The 20,593-nt window shown below is 42.8% G+C and overlaps 1 protein-coding gene across 1 annotated transcript; it reads right to left on the reverse strand.

The window, feature by feature from the left end:
* Positions 1 to 13,833: 13,833 nt before the first annotated feature.
* LOC129727547 (polypeptide N-acetylgalactosaminyltransferase 3) lies at positions 13,834 to 16,759 on the reverse strand. The gene is made up of 4 exons (XM_055685475.1): positions 16,302 to 16,759; positions 15,209 to 16,244; positions 15,051 to 15,152; positions 13,834 to 14,991 (listed from the first exon to the last, which is right to left on the reverse strand). Exons 1-4 carry the CDS (start codon positions 16,430 to 16,432, stop codon positions 14,269 to 14,271), a joined length of 1,992 nt encoding a protein of 663 aa, XP_055541450.1. The 5' UTR covers positions 16,433 to 16,759; the 3' UTR covers positions 13,834 to 14,268.
* Between the last annotated feature and the right edge of the window lie 3,834 nt (positions 16,760 to 20,593).

Below are 20,593 nucleotides of genomic sequence, written 5' to 3' on the forward strand. Positions count from 1 at the left end.
GGATCGCTGTTAACATCTCGCTTTAGGTTGCATGCCGTCGACCTATTCCATGAGCTTGGATATTTAAGCTTGGGTTCTTCTGAAATCTATCTTCCTGTACTCATATCAAAACACTAAGTATTATTGAAAAAATGCCCACGCACCATTACTTCATCTCTATCAGTTCTATTGAGGCTCTTTAATCGATTGAAGATGTTATCTATAACTGAGTGCTTTATCGGTTTTCCTTTGGCTTTGTACACCACAACAGACTTATCAGTAAGCAAAATTCCTGGAACAAACAGGAACTGGGAAGGTAGATTGTCTCCAAGGTATCCACGAAAGCATGGTGTTGAAAGATGCAACGGAAATAGATAATTTTTCGATTTGATTACGTTCGTACGTGAGGAACGGGTTAGTCATAAGTAACGGGACTAAATTGGGTTCTAAAACCATATCAGTTTTTATATATCATTTGAAAAAGCTGCGTTTTCTGAGCAGTTTTTTTTTTATTTTTCATTTAAAAATCTAAGGACAAAGATAAACGATTTTAAAAAATCACGTTTTGCTCAGAAAATTGCATAATAGAATAAAACTGGCACCAGCACCAGGAAGCTAACTAAGCCTAAGAAGTTCGACACGTCGCTGAGCACAGTGGTCTGAATTCTGAGGGCGGAGGACAAGCGAGCATCCAGACAACTGAAGCTAATCCCGTCGACAAAATGACAAAAAGTGCATTCCAAAAGCTCAAACCGAAAAAAGTGAAACATTTGAGTTATCCAACCATTCCTATGAATGTTTGAGCCCCGGTTTGAACTTTTGGAGAGCACCTGTGTTGATCAGTGTAATCATATAAGTGCACATAAGTAATATATAATTAAATAATTAAAAACGAAACTTATGTTTAGTGCTTCTTTCCTACATTTACCTAGATAATTAGTGGAAGCAATACTATTTTAATGTATTATTGCATTGAATATTTGTGAAAATATCCCGCAGACTATCGGACAGCAGCTACACTGCCTATAATCGCATACCAGTCCCATATGGATTTTCATCGTTTTTGAGTTAAATATCAAAATCCATCTATTTCTTACTTTACTATCGATTAGGGAAACAAAAAAGTATGTTTGATCTGGAAAAAGTCAGAAAAAAATGTGAGGTAAAGTTGTCCCATCTTAAAAATAATCGCATATCAGTCCCACCAGATGTTTTTCCTGAGTATGACCATATTTTTTTCTTCAATCCATATGACACACATTTGGTGCTATTTTTCAAGCTTTTTGCTGTTAAAAATCATCAAATAATTACTTAATGCAAGGTTGTTTCAAATAAATTCCTTACAAAAGTTAATTATAAATAGACACTGAAACTGCAGCGTTTTCAGAGGGTTCGTTCCCGAATGGTTATTGGTTTCGTCAATCAGAGCCTTGAGCAATGCTGCTTTCTGTAAGGAGTTTTTTTTCCCTGTGGATGATCTGCTCACTTCAAATGATCATTCAAGTTGAAATTGTCAAAACTCAGAAGAAAACTCTTTCAGTTGCTTAGCTAAAAACAGCTTGTACCTCTTTTCATCGCCGTCGTCTTCCGTCAAGTCACTGTTGTAATGGAATTGGAAACTTTCCTTTCTCAATACCACTTTTCCAATATGCTAAATGCACGGGCTAATCCGGAATAATTTTATTCAGCACGTATTACGAAACACTGAAGACAGAAATTATTCAGTAGCTTATCCAAGACTTTAACACTATATTTGATTATTTGCTTTTTCAACGACGACCTTAAAGTCGGGGTAAGTAATAGATGGACGTCTCCGCCGTTCTCCATGCAGCATATTTGGAAGCTGTCTGCGGCCATGAACGTCTGCCCATTCAAAATACTTGAGAAAAATATGACTATTCCTACATCGAGCGGTTGAAAGTGAGACTGGTATGCGATTATTTTGCAACTCGACGGCCTAAATAATCGCATATCAGTCTCTTCCCTGTTTTTTATTGTATTTTCCACAAAAAAGCAAATTTTGTTTGAGGTTTTAGTCACCGTATAATTTTATTCCCTTTGGATGGTTGATCTTTCTCGGTGAAATATACACACTATGTTTGCTTTAACATGACGTTTCGGCGTACTGTTATTCAGCCATCGTCAGATCTAAAATTTTATTTCTCCATTAGTTACACAACACGTACTACACAAATTTTTATTTTCAACTTACATGACAAAACAACATTCTTCTCCCACCAGTGTGGTTTGCTTACTGACCTTTTTTATTATTATTATTATTTTTTATTACTCATATACCTTCCCTGTGTTGGTAACTTTTAATTTTCTGTTACGGTATGAGATATTGCTCGGATCTTACTCACTAAACCATTGTAGGCTGAGTCCATCCCCCCACATTCGCGTTGCATATTAACCGTTCTCTCGTCACCCACCCGCCGTATGTGAAACGCCTCCGCAATGGTTCTGCTCTCCTGATTCTCGATGCGTTCCAAAATTTTCGTGTTGTCAAAGTCAAAATTGTGACCATGATCCAGGTGATGCTGTACTAATCCTGTTTTTGCTTCTTTTTTCCGTATGTCATTTTTGTGTTCATTTATTCTTGTTTCCAACATACGCCCTGTTTGTCCAACATAAACTTTGCCATCATCTGTGCCACACGGAACCTCATATACTACATTTTTTGTTTTCATTTTTGGAATCGGGTCCTTAAGGCGGCTAAATACCGTGTCTTTTATCTTGCCACCCGGTTTATGCGCTAATGTTATTCCCTGCTTATTTAAAATTTTTGACAATTTTTCGCTTAGCCCTGGAATGTAAGGAGCGGATCTAAATCTTTTTTCTTGATTGCTGCTTTTGTCTGTCTGAAGGGAGTTGTAGTGCTTATGTGTTCTTTTTTTAATTATTTTTCGTATAAACCATTCCGGGTACCGATTGCACAGAAGAATTTCCCTCACTGCTGTTATTGTGCACGGTCTTTGATTTGCATCTGTGAGCTTTATTGCTCGATCAACTAACGCGATCGCTGTGTTGCACTTGTGTGCAAACGGACTTTCTGAATAAAAATCTAAGTACCGTCCATTTTCCTGTTTCGGTGCCCAAATCTTTGTTACTTTTCTCTCTCTTCTGTAAAACATCATGTCTAGAAACCTAAGCTTTTGATTCTCCTCCCTCTCAATCGTGAACATTAATTTTTCATGATAAGCATTAAAAGTGGACAAGATGACGTCAATGTGTTGCTTATTGGCTATACAGAAGCAATCATCCACATATCTACGATATATTTTCAAATATATTCCCTTCTCTTCTAGTTTGTTTATGCTATCCTGCTCTAATCTTTCCATCACTAGATCTGCAACTACTGGAGATAACGGCGAGCCAATCGGAACGCCGAAATTCTGCCTATAGAAGACACTTCTGTACACGAAGAACGTAGATCCCAATACCAATTTGATCGCCGCTATGAAGCTGCCTTTGTCTATTGGTGTGTGGTCCTCTATCTCGTTCCATCGCTGTTCAACACATTCTATTGCGTAGTCCACCGGTACATTTGTGTATAGTGACGTCACGTCCAACGAGAACAAAACCTCATCCTCGTCCGTCTGCACTCCTGATATTTCGTTGGCGAATGTGAAGCTGTTAATTATGTGTGCTTCTGTTTTCCCCACGATTTTCCCTAGGATGTTTGATAAATATTGCGCCAATTTGTATGTGGTGGACCCAATGGTCGAAACCACCGGTCTCAAGGGCCTACCTGGTTTGTGGATTTTTGGCAGCCCATTTTGTCATGTAAGTTGAAAATAAAAATTTGTGTAGTACGTGTTGTGTAACTAATGGAGAAATAAAATTTTAGATCTGACGATGGCTGAATAACAGTACGCCGAAACGTCATGTTAAAGCAAACATAGTGTGTATATTTCACCGAGAAAGATCAACCATCCAAAGGGAATAAAACTATACGGTGACTAAAACCTCAAACAATAGAATCGTTTGATCAAGGAAAGGAACGGGATGCATCTAGAAAAAGAAATTTCGAACAAATATGGCTGCTACGGTAGAGAAATGCTTCGGAGATACCAAAAAACATCCATCAAACTAGCGACTACAAATGTGTTCGTCACCACAAGAGAGAAGGAAATACGGAAGAGTGAAAAGCTAAAGCGGGAGAGAATAAAAGAGATGATTCCGCGCACGCCTTTGGGCCACCGTGTTTTGCTTGTCAGTCCGGTTTGGCGCCTTCCTGATTTTAAAGAAACGTAGCCTAGACCGCTGCATTGTCTGCTGGACGAACCACTTCGACGAACTGACCTTTTCGGTCACGTTGAAAATTTGAGTTCTTCTTTAACCGGAGAATTTTCGGAAAAGCCTTTTGCCGATCCATTTGTGCGACTGACCAGGATTATGGATCACCGCGCCCAAGTTTTGCTGGCGTAGCTATTCTCGTTTCGAATGGATCTCGTAAACTATTTGACAGATTGCAATCTAATTTTGCACACATAAACATAACACTCTAAACTAGTGTTAACCAAAAATTTTGGTTATCATAATTTTTTACCTAGGCAATAAAAATACATCCAAAACAAAGTGTCGCTTTTTTCCGAGTCCAATCTTTATTTTGTTGTGGTTCGAGGTTACTGATCCGAATTATTCACGCTTGAACCAACGTCCAATACTGCGATTTTCACAAATAACCTCTCCAGAACTCCAGCCTTCGTTTGCACCCGGGCTCGACGGACAAGTCCGTCTTTGAACCGGGTTGCATGGACAAATGTCATGTGCAGATGTGCTTCAGTGCGTAGCTACTGTCGTCGTACGTAATCGTTTGACGACACGATCGGAAATTTATTCTGGATTATAGTGATAATTCGGTCAGGAGCTGAGTTGATAATCAACTTAACTTCTGTCATCTTGTTCCTGAGTTTCTCGTCGGTAAGTGTGCGGGTGATTTGAGGTTGCTTTAGGGCTTTCTTCGCAGGCTCTGATGAAATGTGGCGACGTGGGCGGGTTGAAAATCCATTTCGTTTTAGCGATGACACAGTGTCCTGGTTCTCTTGATGCAGGACTTCCTTAAGCTCATGACTGGCTTGTCGTCTCACGAATGCCTTTCTGGTTCTGATTCCCAAATCCCCTTCGTTACCCTCTCACTACTACACTCTCATTCATTCTAAGTATATTAATAAGAAAGGTAACCGGTATTTTACCGTGGCAAAGATTCTTGGATAAAGTGATGTCTGATATGCTACATTCCCCCCCTTGGTATAAAATGATTGAAAGTATAAATTGTAGATTCATAATTTTTTTTTGTCATACAACTTTTTTTTCACTTTTAATAAGCCTTATGATCGTCATATCTACTTGGGGTCTTCCGTGTGTCCGAAGTAGGATCCTCTTGGACATCGTCCTCTCGAACCTGTGAACCCGACTTGGTAACAGGCCCATCGGGCAAACGATCCGTATCATCATCTCCAACTCTGTCGAACAACTTTTTCAAATGAGCTGAGGTGCGTTTAATTGGATTTGATAATTGTATCAGATCTGAATGAACTCCACGTTACTGAAATCAATGTTCAGCTTATTAATTTTCCGCATACGTTTCGCCAGAACCGTATCGTCCACATTTATTCTGAAGCTTTTGGCTGTCGTTTACCATCCATATTCTCCTATTTTTGTTTAACTACTACCTCACGCTAACGTATAGCACAGTCCTCGTTAAAAATCATGATTGATGGAGCCTTGCTTTTGATACACGCAAATGCAATGATTCTCCAGTCCTGGCCCAGCTCCTGTGCGATGTAAGGGCCAGTAAAGGATTGCATTCAAAATTTTGAATCCAGTCGACTTACAAAACTCGTCTATCTCCGTGCAATCAGTGCTAAACAGGACGAGCATTACACCGATGCCGAGGTATTCGAAAAGGCAATGAGAAGAGAGCACGAGGGGAGCACTTGGCTCCGCCCGACTGCCGTCAATTAGTTACCGTATTATCGCGGGCGTGTGACGCCACCATGCCTAGGAATGAGAAGTCACCGGTTTACTGGTGTACGTCAGCGATAGGCGATAGCGAACGTTCGCAATACGTGCTTTTGTGCAAAACGGAGGATGCAGCGTGCGCGAACAAATGAAGATGAAACGCCGCACAGCATTCGGATCGGCACGATCGACACTGAAGAGTGCGATAGAAGGCAAGCAAGAGGGCCTGCTTCGATAGACTCTGCGCGAGTGCCAATACGAATCCGTGAGGTGACACCTACAGGATCGCAATTGCGAAGACCAAAGGCGTGTTGGTGCCTGTAGAGCGATCGCCTGCGGTACTGGAGCGTATCATAGAGGGTCTCTTGCCGAACATCCAATCCGTGAACGACGACAGCCGTGTCGAGGTTGAGAGGTAAGGGTTACGACCGAGAAACTTATCGTGATCGCCAACGCCTGGCTGTTCTAAACAGTCACGCAGAGATGCCTGCCTCTTGCCGGATAGGTGGAAGCGACAGAGATTAGTCTTGCTGCTGCAGGCTGTAAAACTATCTATCTATCTGCTGGACACTGCAGGCAAGATGCTTAAAAGGATTATCCTCAACAAGATGCTGAATCACACGGAGTGTGTGAATAGTCTTGCGAGCAACCAGTTTTGTTTCCGGAAGAGTATGTCCGCTCTGGATGTTATTCTTTCTGTCATCAAGACGGTTGAGGTAGCACTCCAGCGTAAGAGAAGGGACATCCGCCATTGCGCAATTGTCACGCTCAACGTGAAGGATGAGTTCAATAGCGGCAGCTGGAACTCCATAGCGCTTGCACTCAGGAGCATCCATGTACCGGTGTTTAAACTATTTCCAGAATTGAGTACTAGTCTACAACACGGAAGAGGGGTAGAAGTGCGTCCCAATCACCGCAGGAGTACCTCAAGGTTCCATTCTGGGTCCGGGGTTTTGGAAAGTCATGACGGAGTGCTGAAGCTGAAGTTCCTTGCAGGGGTTGTGATCGTTGGCTTTGCGGACGACATAACGCTGAAGGTCTACTGCAGGGCTGTCCAACGTACGGCCCGCGGGCCACATCCGGCCCTCTGCTTTATTTCTCGCGGCCCGCGTTGAGTTTTGAAACACGTTTCACATTTGGCCCACATGTTGATGTATGCGGATTGGAATTTGTGGAGATACAAAACATCTTTGTATAATTTAAATTTATTTTAACTTATTAACGAGTAATGACATTCAGCTTCTTTCTTCCAACCAAACTTTCAATCCTTTTCGACATTTCAAAAATGAAGAACGCCTTCAAAAAAAAAGAAGGCAGTTAGAAAATGGTTGTCGTTCATCTTAATAAGACGAGAATTTAGAATCAAGTTTGCGGATTCCGGTATCAGATTTTGATTTCAATATGGCAAGTGTTCTGGAAAAAAGCTGTTCCTCATCAATTCTCCAAGCTCATGTAATTTTAAAATCTTACAAATCAAATTTCAAAAAATCATTGTTTGTTTTCCATATTTGTTATGGCTGTGGCTTGTAAGATTACTTTTATTATGGTGAGCTACAACTGGTATCACCCTTGGCTTTTCAATCTAAAACGGACTGCTTCTATATCAAAATAAAGGTAATCAGCATGATTTTTTACCATATATTTGCACTAAAAACCAGCTGAAAATTAAAAGCTGTTGTGGATTGTGATATTCGGCCCGCGTGTCATAAAGGTTGGACAGGCCTGGTCTACGGCGAGACGATTGGAGTGATCGAGCTGGCGAACTGGCATACGTAAAGTCGAGGACTGGATGCACTCCAGAATACTGGAGTTAGCGCACCGAGAAACGGTGGTCACGGTTGTGTAAAACCGTAAATCAGAGGTCTGAGTCGGAGACTTCACCATTACCTCAAAGAGATCTTTGAAAATCTTGGGGGTTATGGTTGACGACAAGCTTATGATCTTTCCTCGTCCTTTTTACGAAGACTCGATCACCTTCACGAATTTCACTGTATTCTGCCCGGCGTTTCATGTCTGTGTACTCCTTCCCCTTCTGTTCTCGAAGTTTGTCGAAATCCCTCACTGCTTCATCATCGACATGAACGGGAACACGGGGTAGTTTGGTTTTAACGCGTCTGCCAAACATCAGCATAGATGGCGCTTGTCTGCGGCCAATATGAATGGTGTTAACCAGATGTATGACGCGTGTCGTGCAATAATCCTTAATCTCTTGACTGGCAATGTGAGGACCATTATCCGCCTTGATGAATCCACGTCATCTCGCATACTTCTAAAAACCGACTATAACAATCTACTACAACGAGTAGATGTTGTCCCTCTGGAAGCGGTCCCAGATAATCGATGGCTATGTCCTCTCATGGTCCAGTAGGAAGTTCTTTACGAACGAGTGGCTCGGAAATATTGGGAGCTGACATCAAAGTACATCCTCGGCAACCTGCCACGAAAGATTCCATATTTTAAATCAAACCTTTGTAGCCTCAGGACCAGGACCCATCTTTCTATTCTGGGGCTGCACTGTGTTCACTTGGTACACATATACTCCCACTTTCAATACCGCAAGGTGTTTCGCAGTTTTGTTGCCTAGTCAACATTTTTGTCCTTTTTCCACCATGATTTACCGTTTATCTAGATCTCTGCTGTGAATTTACCATGGATATTTAAAGGTATATCGTTCCCGTATGCAAGGAATCTGTCTTTCTCGAAGATGACAAAACTAGAACTTCTGCCCGTTTCAGACGCTCTCAAGTATCTACGGTCCATCTGCCCCTGAGTCGAAAAGCATTCCTAACTTGACTCCTCCGACATCGAACTCAAGAACGTTGGACTGATTTCCAGAGAATACCTTGTTGTCTTCTGTTTTTTTTTTTTTGTTCACACAACATTTATTTGACACGGCACAATACAAATTAATGTTTTACGGAGCCAATTAAATCTAATGCCTTATGGTCTAGAATATCTTATAATCTAGAGGCAAATTCTTTACCCTCGCTGCCGACTACGAGCTGAAACTAAATCTAATACTTAAACTAACATGTTTTTTTTTGTTTCGCTGTTAAATTGGCACCTTGATGCTCTTCAAGTAGCTATAAACATGTAGCATGTATGGCAAGTTTCGCTGAGCGAATATATAACGAACTGGCACATAGGGCTGTATTCCTCGGGCCCTGAGGGTATCCAAAAGTAGAGATCTGGCGCCGCAGAATTCAGCACACACCCAAACCACGTGTCCAATGTCTTGATACCCCAATCCACAAACGCAATGATTACTGCTCGCCAGCCCAATACGCAAGAGATGTGCATCTAGCCCGTAGTGGTTGGACATAATCCGAGACATCATGCGAATGAAATCTCGTCCTACATCCAACCCCCGAAACCAAGGCTCGGTGGAAACCTTGGGGATGATGCTGTGTAGCCACCTCCCCAGTTCTCCCTGCCATCGTAAAAGATGAAATTCCGCCATCGTAAAAGGTGATTCTATCGCGTCGTGGCCCGGAGACGTATCGCGAACAAAGTTTTGCGCAGGAACAGAGTCCGGACATACTTTCCTGGCAAAATCAAATATCCAACGACTTGAAGACTCCTCGCTTTCGTTGACCGTTATACGATTTCGCATTCTTCGGGCTGTGTTCCAAAGAGTGCTCATAGATGTCTCCCTCGACGTTTCGTTTACGAACCGGCGCCAATATCCACGTTTCTTTGCTCGGACCAAGCTTTTGAACTTGGTCTCAAGCTCCAAATACCGCTTAAAGTCGTCGGGTTGACCTTTCACCCAAAAGAAGGCCTTAAACGCGTCGGATTTTTCCGTGTAGACATCGGAGCACTCTTTGTCCCACCACGGAGTGGGAGGCCGTTCTTTGATCGTCACGCCAGGATATTTCTTCGTTTGGGCTTGCAACGCGGCGTCGAGAATCAAGCCCGCAAGGAGGTTGTATTCTTCAAGTGGTGGGTGATGTTGAATCGACTCGACAGCTTCTGATATCATTTCCTCGTATAATTTCCAATCGATATTCCGTGTGAGGTCATACGGAATATCAACTGATCGCGTGCGAGTTGAACCATTATCAATTGAAATTTGAATAGGCAAACGATCGCTACCGTGGGGATCAAGGACTACCTTCCATATGCAATCCAACCGTAGCGATGTTGAACATAAGGATAAATCTAAAGCACTGGGGCGCGCTGGAGGTTTCGGAACGCGTATCATATCCCCGTTGTTTAATATTGTCATGTCGAAGTCGTCGCAGAGGTTATAGATCAAAGAGGAACGGTTATCATCAGAAGGGGAACCCCAAGCCACGCCGTGAGAATTAAAATCTCCCAAAATCAAACGTGGCGAGGGAAGAAGTTCTATTAAATCAAAGAGCAGCCGTTGCCCAACCTGTGCTCTGGGAGGAATATATATTGAGGCAATACAAAGCTCTTTACCTTGTATTGTCATTTGGCATGCGACAGCTTCGACGCCTGGGACCGTGAGGAGGTTAATACGATAGAAGGAATAGCACTTCCTAATCCCTAGAAGTACTCCTCCGTAAGGGGTGTCTCGGTCGAGGCGAATTATATTAAAATCATGGAAGCTAAGATCTACATTTGAAGTGAGCCAAATTTCACAGAGGGAAAATGCATCGCATTTATGCTTATTAATCAAAACTTTCAATGAATCAATTTTGGGGATGATACTTCTACAATTCCACTGTAAAATAGAGATAGAATCCTTCATCTCAGCCGATGAATTAGCCATCGAAGGATACGATCGCTGCAAGGAGGGGCCATTTAGCAGTCAACTGCTTCAAAAACGTTTTAACTGTTGGTAGAAATGCCAGCAGAAGACTTTTAAGAGGATCAGTTATGTTGAAATTTTCAAAAATCCAGTCCACAATATCTGAAAACTTCAGCAGTCCAGATTCTGGCTGAATCTTGGACGAAAAAGAAGGAACAGTTGGGTTTTTTGATGTTCCTGGAAGTGCCGGAAACTCCTTACTTGAATTCAATTTTGCCAATCCCGGAGGAGTTTGCTTCGGATTTTCTACAGCACTTTTTCGTTTCTTAGTATCAGTCACTTCAGATGGAGACCTTCTCTGTCCTTTCCTAGGAAGCCTAGGAGAAGAAAGGTTTTTCCTCTTCCTAGATTTCCCGGGTTCAACAAAAGAAGATTCCCCAACTGAATCGTCAGAATCAGACTCATCGGATGGCAAGACCTCGAAGAGATTCGGGGAAACCAGTTTGGTGGCAGCGGCCTCTTTGAGCATTTCTGCGAAAGTGCGCTTAGAGCGCTCTTTCAGAGACCGCTTGATCTTGTCTTGGCGCTGTTTGTACGCGGACATGCAGACAGCTCATGCGGAGTCTGCCCACAATAAAGGCACTTTTCAGCACCCTTATTACAGGCGTCATCCGCATGTTGCTCTCCCTACTTGCCACAACGTGCTTTATTGCCACAGTGGGAGGCCGTATGGCCCAACTGTTTGCACTTGAGGCAATTCATTACCCGCGTTACAAACAAGTGCACGGGCAGACGCACCTTGTCCACGAGCACATAGCTCGGCAGAGCAGACCCGGCGAAAGTCACGCGAAAAGAGTCTGAAGGGGTGTAAGTTTTTACACCCTTGTCGAGCGATACTGAATGTAATTGCTTACATTCAAGTATCTTGGCAGGTTCAAGGCTAGAATCCTTGAAAAGGCCTTTTCCAGCCTTCAACAGGTCCTCGACAGTCAGACTCGATTCGCTGACCACACCGTCAATCTCAACTACACGAGCTGGAATGTACACGTGGTACTGCCGCGTGAAGAGCTCACAAGCACACAAGCAGCTTGCAGCTTATTCGGGCGTACTTTGGTAATTTCAGTCACGGCTGTAAACCGTGCCAGATTTTTACATATTTGCATTGTGTTCAATGCTTTCACTTTCGGCCGGAAAAATACAGCCCCAATACCAACTTTGCCCTCCGGATACTGCTTAAGCCGATGGGTAGCTTCCTGCGGGGTTCCATTATTAACCCTTGGAACTTTGTATCCGGGAGGGCTAGGCGGTAGAACGAGCGGGTTTTCATCCCCGCGTTCGTCGTCCATGTTGGACGCGTAAGCCACACACGCAAAATGCCAATCAACAAATAATATTGTAGAAAAAAACCAAGAGAAAAAAAACTACTTATCTTCTGCAGCCGCTCTCCACCGCAATCAGCGCACGGGCGATGCCAATCTCCAGTCCTTCACACAAGAGTCCGGTAGTAAAAGCCGCAGCCGCTCCAGCCACACAGCAGCACCAGTACAGCCAAACAGCAGTACGCCGGGTACTGGATCTCTCGCAGTAGCGACACAACGTACAGTCTATGGCGTACGGTAGCAATAGGCGATGATGCGTTCTTTTGTCTTCAATAGACGACGGCAACGACCAGCAGTGCACACGCAATACAATTCACGGTGACCTTGAAGGCGATTAACTGGTCGGCACTATCGAGATCGAAATGAAATTGCGACCGAACACGACGAGAGCACAACTCGGAATGGTTGTCTTCTGTTGATTTTTCGGAGGCAACATCAACGGGGCAATGGAATTGTTGTACCGGTCTTGAATTGTCTATCTGAAATAACAAAATAAATTGAATTTTTACCAAATTCGAAATAGAGAGGCTGCATGAAGCACAAAAACCCATTTCCCGATGTAATATTTACCGGTTGTTCGAAGAAGATAAAAACTAGGGACTGGAGGGGTTTTAGTGGGGTTCAATTCAACCCCACTCACTGAGCTATCTTCCCAGGTGTCTGTGAGCACCACCTGGTAAAAGAGGCACATTAAAATTGACCTGGCCAATACGTTCGATGACGGTTTCGGCAAACCACACAAGTTTTACATGCTTGAAGATGCTTGCGTACACTTGATCTTCTTTTTCGAAGTTTCACCACTTAATGTTTTTGGCGGAGTTTTGACTAATGATGCCTAAGCACGACATGTTGAAACGAAGTTTACCACAATCTTGTCCACGCTTGGCCAGTAGACATGGCTTCTCACCACTGACTTCATGCGCTCTTGCCCAGGATGTCTCTTATGGAGAGCCTTGAGCACAGGTTGCTGATATTCTACTGGCACAATTTTTCGACCAGTTAACATGATGGTGATTGATGTGGTGGCCACTTGCTAAGATAAGGCTTTGTGTATTCCTCTACATGAGCGCATTCGTCTGAGTGACTCTTTATTCGCAGTCGTCTATCTTTATCTATAAATGGAGGTGTGTTTGTACTTGGATGATAGGCCATTCTCTTTCGGTCCCCATAAGAACTCAGGTCCACGGAACCAGAATGTGCTGGCGTCTGGAAGATCTGGCAACTTTTGCCACCTCGTTAGTGACGTTCGGTTCCGTCGAAACCTATTTTTGTTTCGTTGTCTCCGTCTACTCCAGCATCTCGCTCATCCGCACTGCTACGAACAGGTTGTATTTTCGGTGATCGAATTCCAGTCACCCCAGAGAACATTGCATGAATCCGTCCAGAAATGCTTTTGTATAGGCATCATCTTGTGGATCTCCATGACGTCGTTAGCTACGCGTGCTCTGATGACTGCGGCCGGTATTTCTAACTAGTCTGGGAATCGACACGAATCGCAACAGGAGTAGCCTCTTGTCTTAGCGCGGATGAGCGCATATTCTACTCAGAAATCCTCATCGAAATTTCTAGGCGGCTGCAGCGAAACCATTTTCTTACGCATCCAAAAACGCATGTAGCGACACATTTCGCTTTATAGTTCTTCGCGTACTCCGCACTGCAATACATCGCTCCGAAGATCATTACTTACGGTAATGATTTCAATAACTGTTCCGCTCACTCATCGTCCTGTGACGGAACTCATCACTCCAATGCTGTCTAGACACATAACAAATAAACCGTTGTGCTTTTTGTTGATGAACTATTACAAGTTTGTGTTTATTTAGTATATTTCAAATGTCGTAATATCACAGATTCAAACTTAACCTTAACGGACAAAAAATTAGTACATACATCGATGTCGACACGTTCAGAGAGTGTTAAAATGGTTAGCAAAAGCTGTTTCGAACCTAATCTTGAAATGTTTGTTCCACAAAATCATTCTCACTAGTGTGCAGTTTACTTACTTACTTATATTGTTTGAGCAATACTTTTGGAATTGTTTGCATTGTAAATTCTTACAATTGTATCGTTAAAACTGTTAGAGCAAAAAAAACTTAGTCTTACTTTTCGATGAAATTATCATAAAATACTGTTACTTTTCTGGCTATGTTTGCATTTTGAAGTGCTCTGCGGGCTGTTAACTAGTGCATTAGAGTATTGTTGAGTAAAGAGAGGGGGAAAAAAGCTTCACTTCCACGCCACCGGAAACAGCATCCACTTTTGCAGCTCATTCCGCACGTCGCACGGATTGAGAAACACCTCAAACTTGTCGTCGCTTTCATCCTTAATCAGCGTCAAACCTCGCTCGAGACAGTCACCCCCGTTCATGTTTTTCACGTGGTACGTATCGGTTTCGTAGATCCACCGCTGGTTAGGTTTGTTACTGCCGCAGGTTACCATTCGGATTTTCTTCGCTCCCTCCACCAGTTGCTCCCCGTCGACGGAGGTCTTCTGGAACGAGTCCAAACAAACGCCTTCGTCGGTCATGATGCGACCGTAATCATCTATCACGAACTCCTCGTCCAGAATGTTGATCAGCAGGGAGCACTTTTTCAGAAACGACTGCCCATACGGTTGGTTGATCAGTGTGTTGGACTTTGGTTTCTGCAGACAATATGAACTGTGTTTGGCGATTTTCATCGAGTCGGCAATTTTTTTCACGTTTTCCGAGAGGTATTTTATTAGAAACTTCCACTTCAGTTCCGGGTTTAGATTCTTAACGATCAGATTGATTTTTTTCATCAAAGTGGTGTACTCCTGATAATCAAAGGTGCTGAGATCGATGGGCTGAATGCGGCCGAAGAATTTATTGGCGGCGGGAAAGAAATTTTGGGGCCAAATTTTGCGCAAATACCAATCGAAGGATTTGCAGTTCAATTGCTTCTTCAGAGCGATTCGATTCGAGACATTCTATAAGGTAAAAAATTATTTAGTCAATCCTATGAAGGTTACTAAGCCGTAAAACCTACCAGACTTTTGAACTCCTCCGTGCCCTTGTTGAACTTGAAAAAGAACTTCGACCAGTCTTCCATCCAGACAAGTGCCACTCTAGCAAGATTTTCATTGAGGATCTGAAAAATCAGCATTTGAATAAATTGCTAAAACAACTAAAGTGTTTGAAACCTACTCCACTGACGCCACCAGGAAACGTGTACGGAGAGCTCTTCCGAAACAGGTGCCCCACATGTGAACAAGGGGCTATTTCCACTTCACCACCGCATTGCCACACCCGGAAAGACATTTCCAGATTGTCACCGCCCCATATCTTCAACCGTTCGTCATAGGCACCGATGTCGAAGAAAAACTTTCGATCAATCGAAAATAATCCCCCAGCCATGGCGGGCGTCCGGAACGGCAGCGTCGTATCCTTCCGCCGTTCCGCCAGTTCTTCCTCACTCAGTGTGTACCAGCGGAAATGCATCTGCCAATTGAATGCCCCCCAATGAAACTCGAAACTTTTGATATAGGAAAAGTTATCGTCCGAAATGATATCAATCACCGGACAGACGACTTTATGTGGGTTTTCCCCGACTCGTGCCAGCAGTGGTTCGAGCCAACCTGGAGAACACTCGCAATGAGCATCCAGGAACGTCAAAGTATCTCCGGTTGCAACCCGGGCACCCATCAAGCGTGCTGCGACTAGACCTTCTCGTTTGTTAAGCCTCAAAACACTGATCACCACCGGAAGCGTTTGCACGTAGTTCTCCAGGGGCGTCTTCAGAAAAGCTCGATCGCTGGCATCATCCACCAGCAGAATCTCTTTGATCAGATGTCTGGGTGAACGGATTATAACACTCCAAACGGTACGCAGCAGCACCGACCAAGCCTCGTTGTGGAAGACGATAATAATTGACGTCGTTGGTAGCGAAGAGGGATATTCCTTGGTCAGGCATTTTGGCTTTCGAACATCCGGCAGCGAACGATTTAGAGCAATTCGGTCACTAGCCAGCAGGTTGTAACGATTTAGCTGGAAAAGTTGCTGCATCTTGAGAAGGTCCCTCGCCTGTATCACAACCGGATCTCCGTTTTCGCCAACCCCTGGGATGGGAGCGAAATTGTTCGTATTCAAGAAGTCTTTAGATACGTTCCCGACGGCACCGCCCGCTCCTACGTAATGACCTACGATTTGAGGTATTCTGGGCCGCTCCTGGAACTTACTACTTCTGCAACGGGACAGAAATTTTAGTAAAGTTTATCTTAGGAGCAAAAACAATACTTACCTTACATGACGCTGATAGTTGATAAATTTTTCCACCGAATATTTTGAGATGAGGTAAAATAAATAGACCGAAAGCATAAACGAAATGATGATATAAATGTAGAGTATTTTCACCCGCAGTCGAAACATCATTGCTATTGACTGTTTAATCTGTTTGTAGTAATGCAGCTGGCCTTTTTTTTCGTCGTAAGTATTCTTCTTATCTTACACCTGGGCCGGTTTCACACTGAACAAACGCTATCCATCGTTGTTAGCCAAAAAAAAGGTCACGTTCTAGGTCTCCCGAGATGGAAACTTGGCACGAGTAGCGGATCGATCACTCATCAATGCTAATTTATTACGATTTGCTTGCTTGCTGTTGCCCCCGAGCAACACACCAACTAATCAATACGACAGCAAAACACGGAACATGTTTTTTTAAATGTTGTTTTATTTTTCTTCTGTTTTCTGCGCGGGGTCTGTTTACGAAAACAAGAGGTAGCGCAAAGGAATGTCAAAATCTATGCGAACCGGGTGCATGACATGTTGTAAATTTTGTTTCGAGCAATAAATGCCAAAAGCCATGCCATCTGGGAGAATATCTGGATACATAACAATAGAAAGCCCCTCCAATTTGTCTTCACAGTTTTTTGCTTATTCAAAGTTAAGTAGTTATGTCAGTCACCTGAACCATTCATGACTTCTGTACTTTTATGAATTCAGGCACCAGGAAACGAAACCACCAGAATGAAATATTTCATCCAAAGCTAACGTATATAGCGTAGCGATTCGAGTGGACAGCACTGAAACTAAAATCGTGAATTCAACCATTAAGTGATTAAATAAGTCATAACTAAAACCTGAATAATGAGCACGATTGCCTAAGGGCATCCTTAACAGTGCGGTACCATTTGAGTTGTTATGGCGGCTGTGTACAGCGCGGCTATTTTGCTCACTCACCCGTTTTCACACCGGTCGTTGCTATCGTCTCTGTTTGACGTTTCATCCAGCAAAAACCTTTAGCAGCGCTGTTATCGGGCTGCTAAATTTGAGAGCGCGATGCTTCCCGGATGCTCGGCTACTATTTCTCTAGCGCGTTTAGCAGCGACCGGTACGGTATGAAGTGATGATAGAGCGCTGCCAAACGGAGTATAGAAGCGCACCGTTAAGGTGAAACGGGATTGTGGCCTTTTCCTATACAATTTTGAGGTTAGAGTTCTTTTTACTTTTGTAGTTTGAGCGTAAAAAATTCGGCTTCCACTAAATAAACAGCACTCAAATTGCTACTTCAGGCATGCAACAGTTGTGAAAACAATTGATCAAAGCTTAATGTACGTAGTCTTCATAAATCAAGAAAAAATTAGATTGCAAAATTCGAGTTGATCGCGACCACGTCCCGATTCACCTTAAGGATGCCCTAATAATCTGATAATCTAATCGACAAGATGAGCTAAGACTCAAGGCAAGTTGGCACATAGTCCGTTGAGTTGTTAACGAGCGTGGTCTACATATTGCGAGGACATTAAAAAATTGTTTTTTTTGGAGTGGAAAATTACGTAAATACCTTTGTGAAGAGTACAGAAGAAGGAAAATTGTTTACTGTAGAAAAAATTTCATTAGTTTGGCGAAAAGACACGAAATCATTTCAGCTGGGCAAAAATGAGTTTGGTTAACGGTGCCCCACCGGGGGTACCGATGGAAACACAGAATGGCGGACCGCAGAAAAAAAAAGTTTGCCACGCAGATAATTCCGCAAACGAAGAATGTAGAGTACGTTTACAAACAAAGCGACAGTGGACACTTCAAGGTCATAATGGAAAAAATGGTTGAAGACAACGAGAAGCTGGGCATCAACAAAATATCGATTGGAGCAGTGCTGAAACAAAATGATTTCGCCCAATATATTCTGGACATCAAGAAAGTTGGCCGTACCAAAGTACTGGTATACATGTCTGAGTGGCAGGAAGCAAACCGACTGCTTAAATGTCAAAATTTAAAACTGAAAAGATTAGTGGCATTCATCCCGAGAAGCTTCGTGACAGTGAAGGGAGTAATTTCCGACATTCCGTTGGACATGGAGGTCGAAGAAGTGATCAACGAAATGGAGACGAACCTAGAAGTGGAAGAGGCTTTCCGTATGATGCGAACAGCAAAAGATGGTAAAAAATTTCCAATTATGAAAATCGGAGTCGTTTTTCGTAGTAATAAACTACCGCAGTACGTCAGAATTTTTTCTATCAACATGAAAGTAGTCCCGTATGTAGCGAGAGTCGTTATGTGTTATGAGTGCCTGCGTTACGGGCATATAGCAAAAAGTTGCAAGGGCAAGAAACGTTGTCTGAATTGCGGGGACAATCATGACACAAAAGAAAAGCATGATCAATGCAGCAGAAAATCTATGTGTGTACACTGTAAGGGTGAACATACACGCAAAAATTGGATGGTGCGAAACCAGTACAAAATTGTGCGTTTTTAGCGCAATTGTTGATGTAATTCGGAACCAGTACAATGATTGCGTGTTGGGCATAACGCAATTAATGCTCTAGCGTTTCTTAAATGTATTTGGCAGCTCCAAACTACTACACCCAAACAGTTTCAACTGGTATCAAGCAGCATTGCAAAGCGAGCAAGAAGAAAAACCTTTCTCCTCTTTTCTGCTTGAGGACGAGACACATGCTACGCTTTTCAAGTCTTTAGCACACACGCTTTCGAGATACTTTTTCTTCTTCATGCATTCCTCTGAATAGCAGCAAGCACGCACCGACAGTATGAGTGAGAGACTAACAACACTGGTATCAAGTATGTACAGCACGGGTTTCTCGCTCATTTCGTGAAGCAACGAGATATCGCCTTGCGCGTCGCATAGTCTTGTCGCACATACATGGAAATTCTACGAGCGAGAGAGAAATTTCTCTCGTCGCTTGAGAAAAAAGCGCGTGCAGTCACTAATACACTCGACGTGAGAAATCAAGTGTCGGTATATGATACATATTCTGATTTCATTATATGTCAATGTATTCGCAGTACAACTGTTACGTTATGCTTTTCACACTTTTTTTGTGCGATTTCTGTGCAACATTTGTGCGAATCTGGAAGACACAATGATTGTACAAGACTAAACTTTTGCGTGTAGGTCGTCAGATACCAACTGTCCCGAACAGGAGAAGCAGGAAAACATAAAAGAAACTAATGGCATTCAGGAACCTTACATACCAAGAAGCACGCGAAAAAGCTACAATGAAAGTCCAAAACCAGCTTCAGTTTGCTGAGTACTGAGGACGAATTTCCATCAGTGTACGAAAGCTACGCTCAAGCGGTGAAGGACAAGCTAGAGCAGTCAGTAGCGAACAAGGTACCACGAGCAGTACAAAGGAAAACTGGAACCGGAAATAAGAAGGATAAAAAGCAGCAACTTGAAGAAGGAAAAGAAGAAGAACGAGGAGACGAAGAAAGCGATGAAGTCAAGTTAGTCAGAAACAAGAAAAGGAAAGTGGTCAACATAACCAACAATGAAGAAGAGGAAGGACAAAAAATCTCGATGCAGAAGCACTTGGAGCTGCGAAAGCGTTGGGATGCTAAGATGAAAGAACTGGCAGTACAACGTGAAGAACTGAAAAGTAAAATTAACGAGTCTTATAACAAACTGTACTTGGCTATCTCCGCGAAAGACGGGGAAAACCATCAAACGCTGCTAGATATTCTCAACTGCCTGGGACAATCGCTTGGTTTCAATGCAGAAAGTATTGATCAAACATTTCTAACCTAATCATGGATAGTTTTAAATTACTACAAAATAATGTCCAAAGCTTACGAAAGAATAAAACAGAATTAACCCACGAACTACATGAACGAAAAATTGATGTTGCGATATTGTCGGAAATATGGGCTGATGGTATCAATGCAGAATATCCAAATATATCGCACTACCATAAAATTTTAAAACCTAGACCAAACCCAGGTGGAGCTTAACCTTAGCTCTAACGAATTGTTCGAAGCATGATGTATAGAGACATGATGTAACGGTATGTCAAATGCAGAATCGGCCATATTGGAAACAAGTTTGATTGCCATAAAGTTTGTTTATAAACAGCCTCTGGAAGAAAAATTTCGCATCGTGGAATATATCATTAAGATGCATTTATATTGTAAATATAACAATGCTACATACCTTGCTATCAATATTAGTGCTTCTTGAAAGCTACTCGCAACTTAAACACTGAAAACTCGGAAGTTTCTCCTTTCAATTGAGCAAGGACACATAAATAAACAAGGAAAATTTTCTTTCTGTTGCATAGTGATACTTCGTCTCCAACC

This window comes from Wyeomyia smithii, chromosome 3 (genome assembly GCF_029784165.1).
Source record: "Wyeomyia smithii strain HCP4-BCI-WySm-NY-G18 chromosome 3, ASM2978416v1, whole genome shotgun sequence".
Lineage (NCBI taxonomy): Eukaryota > Metazoa > Arthropoda > Insecta > Diptera > Culicidae > Wyeomyia > Wyeomyia smithii.

Bases quoted from the DNA above. Each gene is read 5' to 3' on its own strand.
- LOC129727547 (XM_055685475.1), bottom strand. From the start codon at position 16,432: ATGATGTTTCGACTGCGGGTGAAAATACTCTACATTTATATCATCATT. The intron at 15,153-15,208 runs GTAGGTTTCAAA...CTGATTTTTCAG, and splicing joins TTCCTGGTGGCGTCAGTGGA to ATCCTCAATGAAAATCTTGC. The intron at 14,992-15,050 runs GTAGGTTTTACG...TTTACCTTATAG, and splicing joins CGGAGGAGTTCAAAAGTCTG to AATGTCTCGAATCGAATCGC.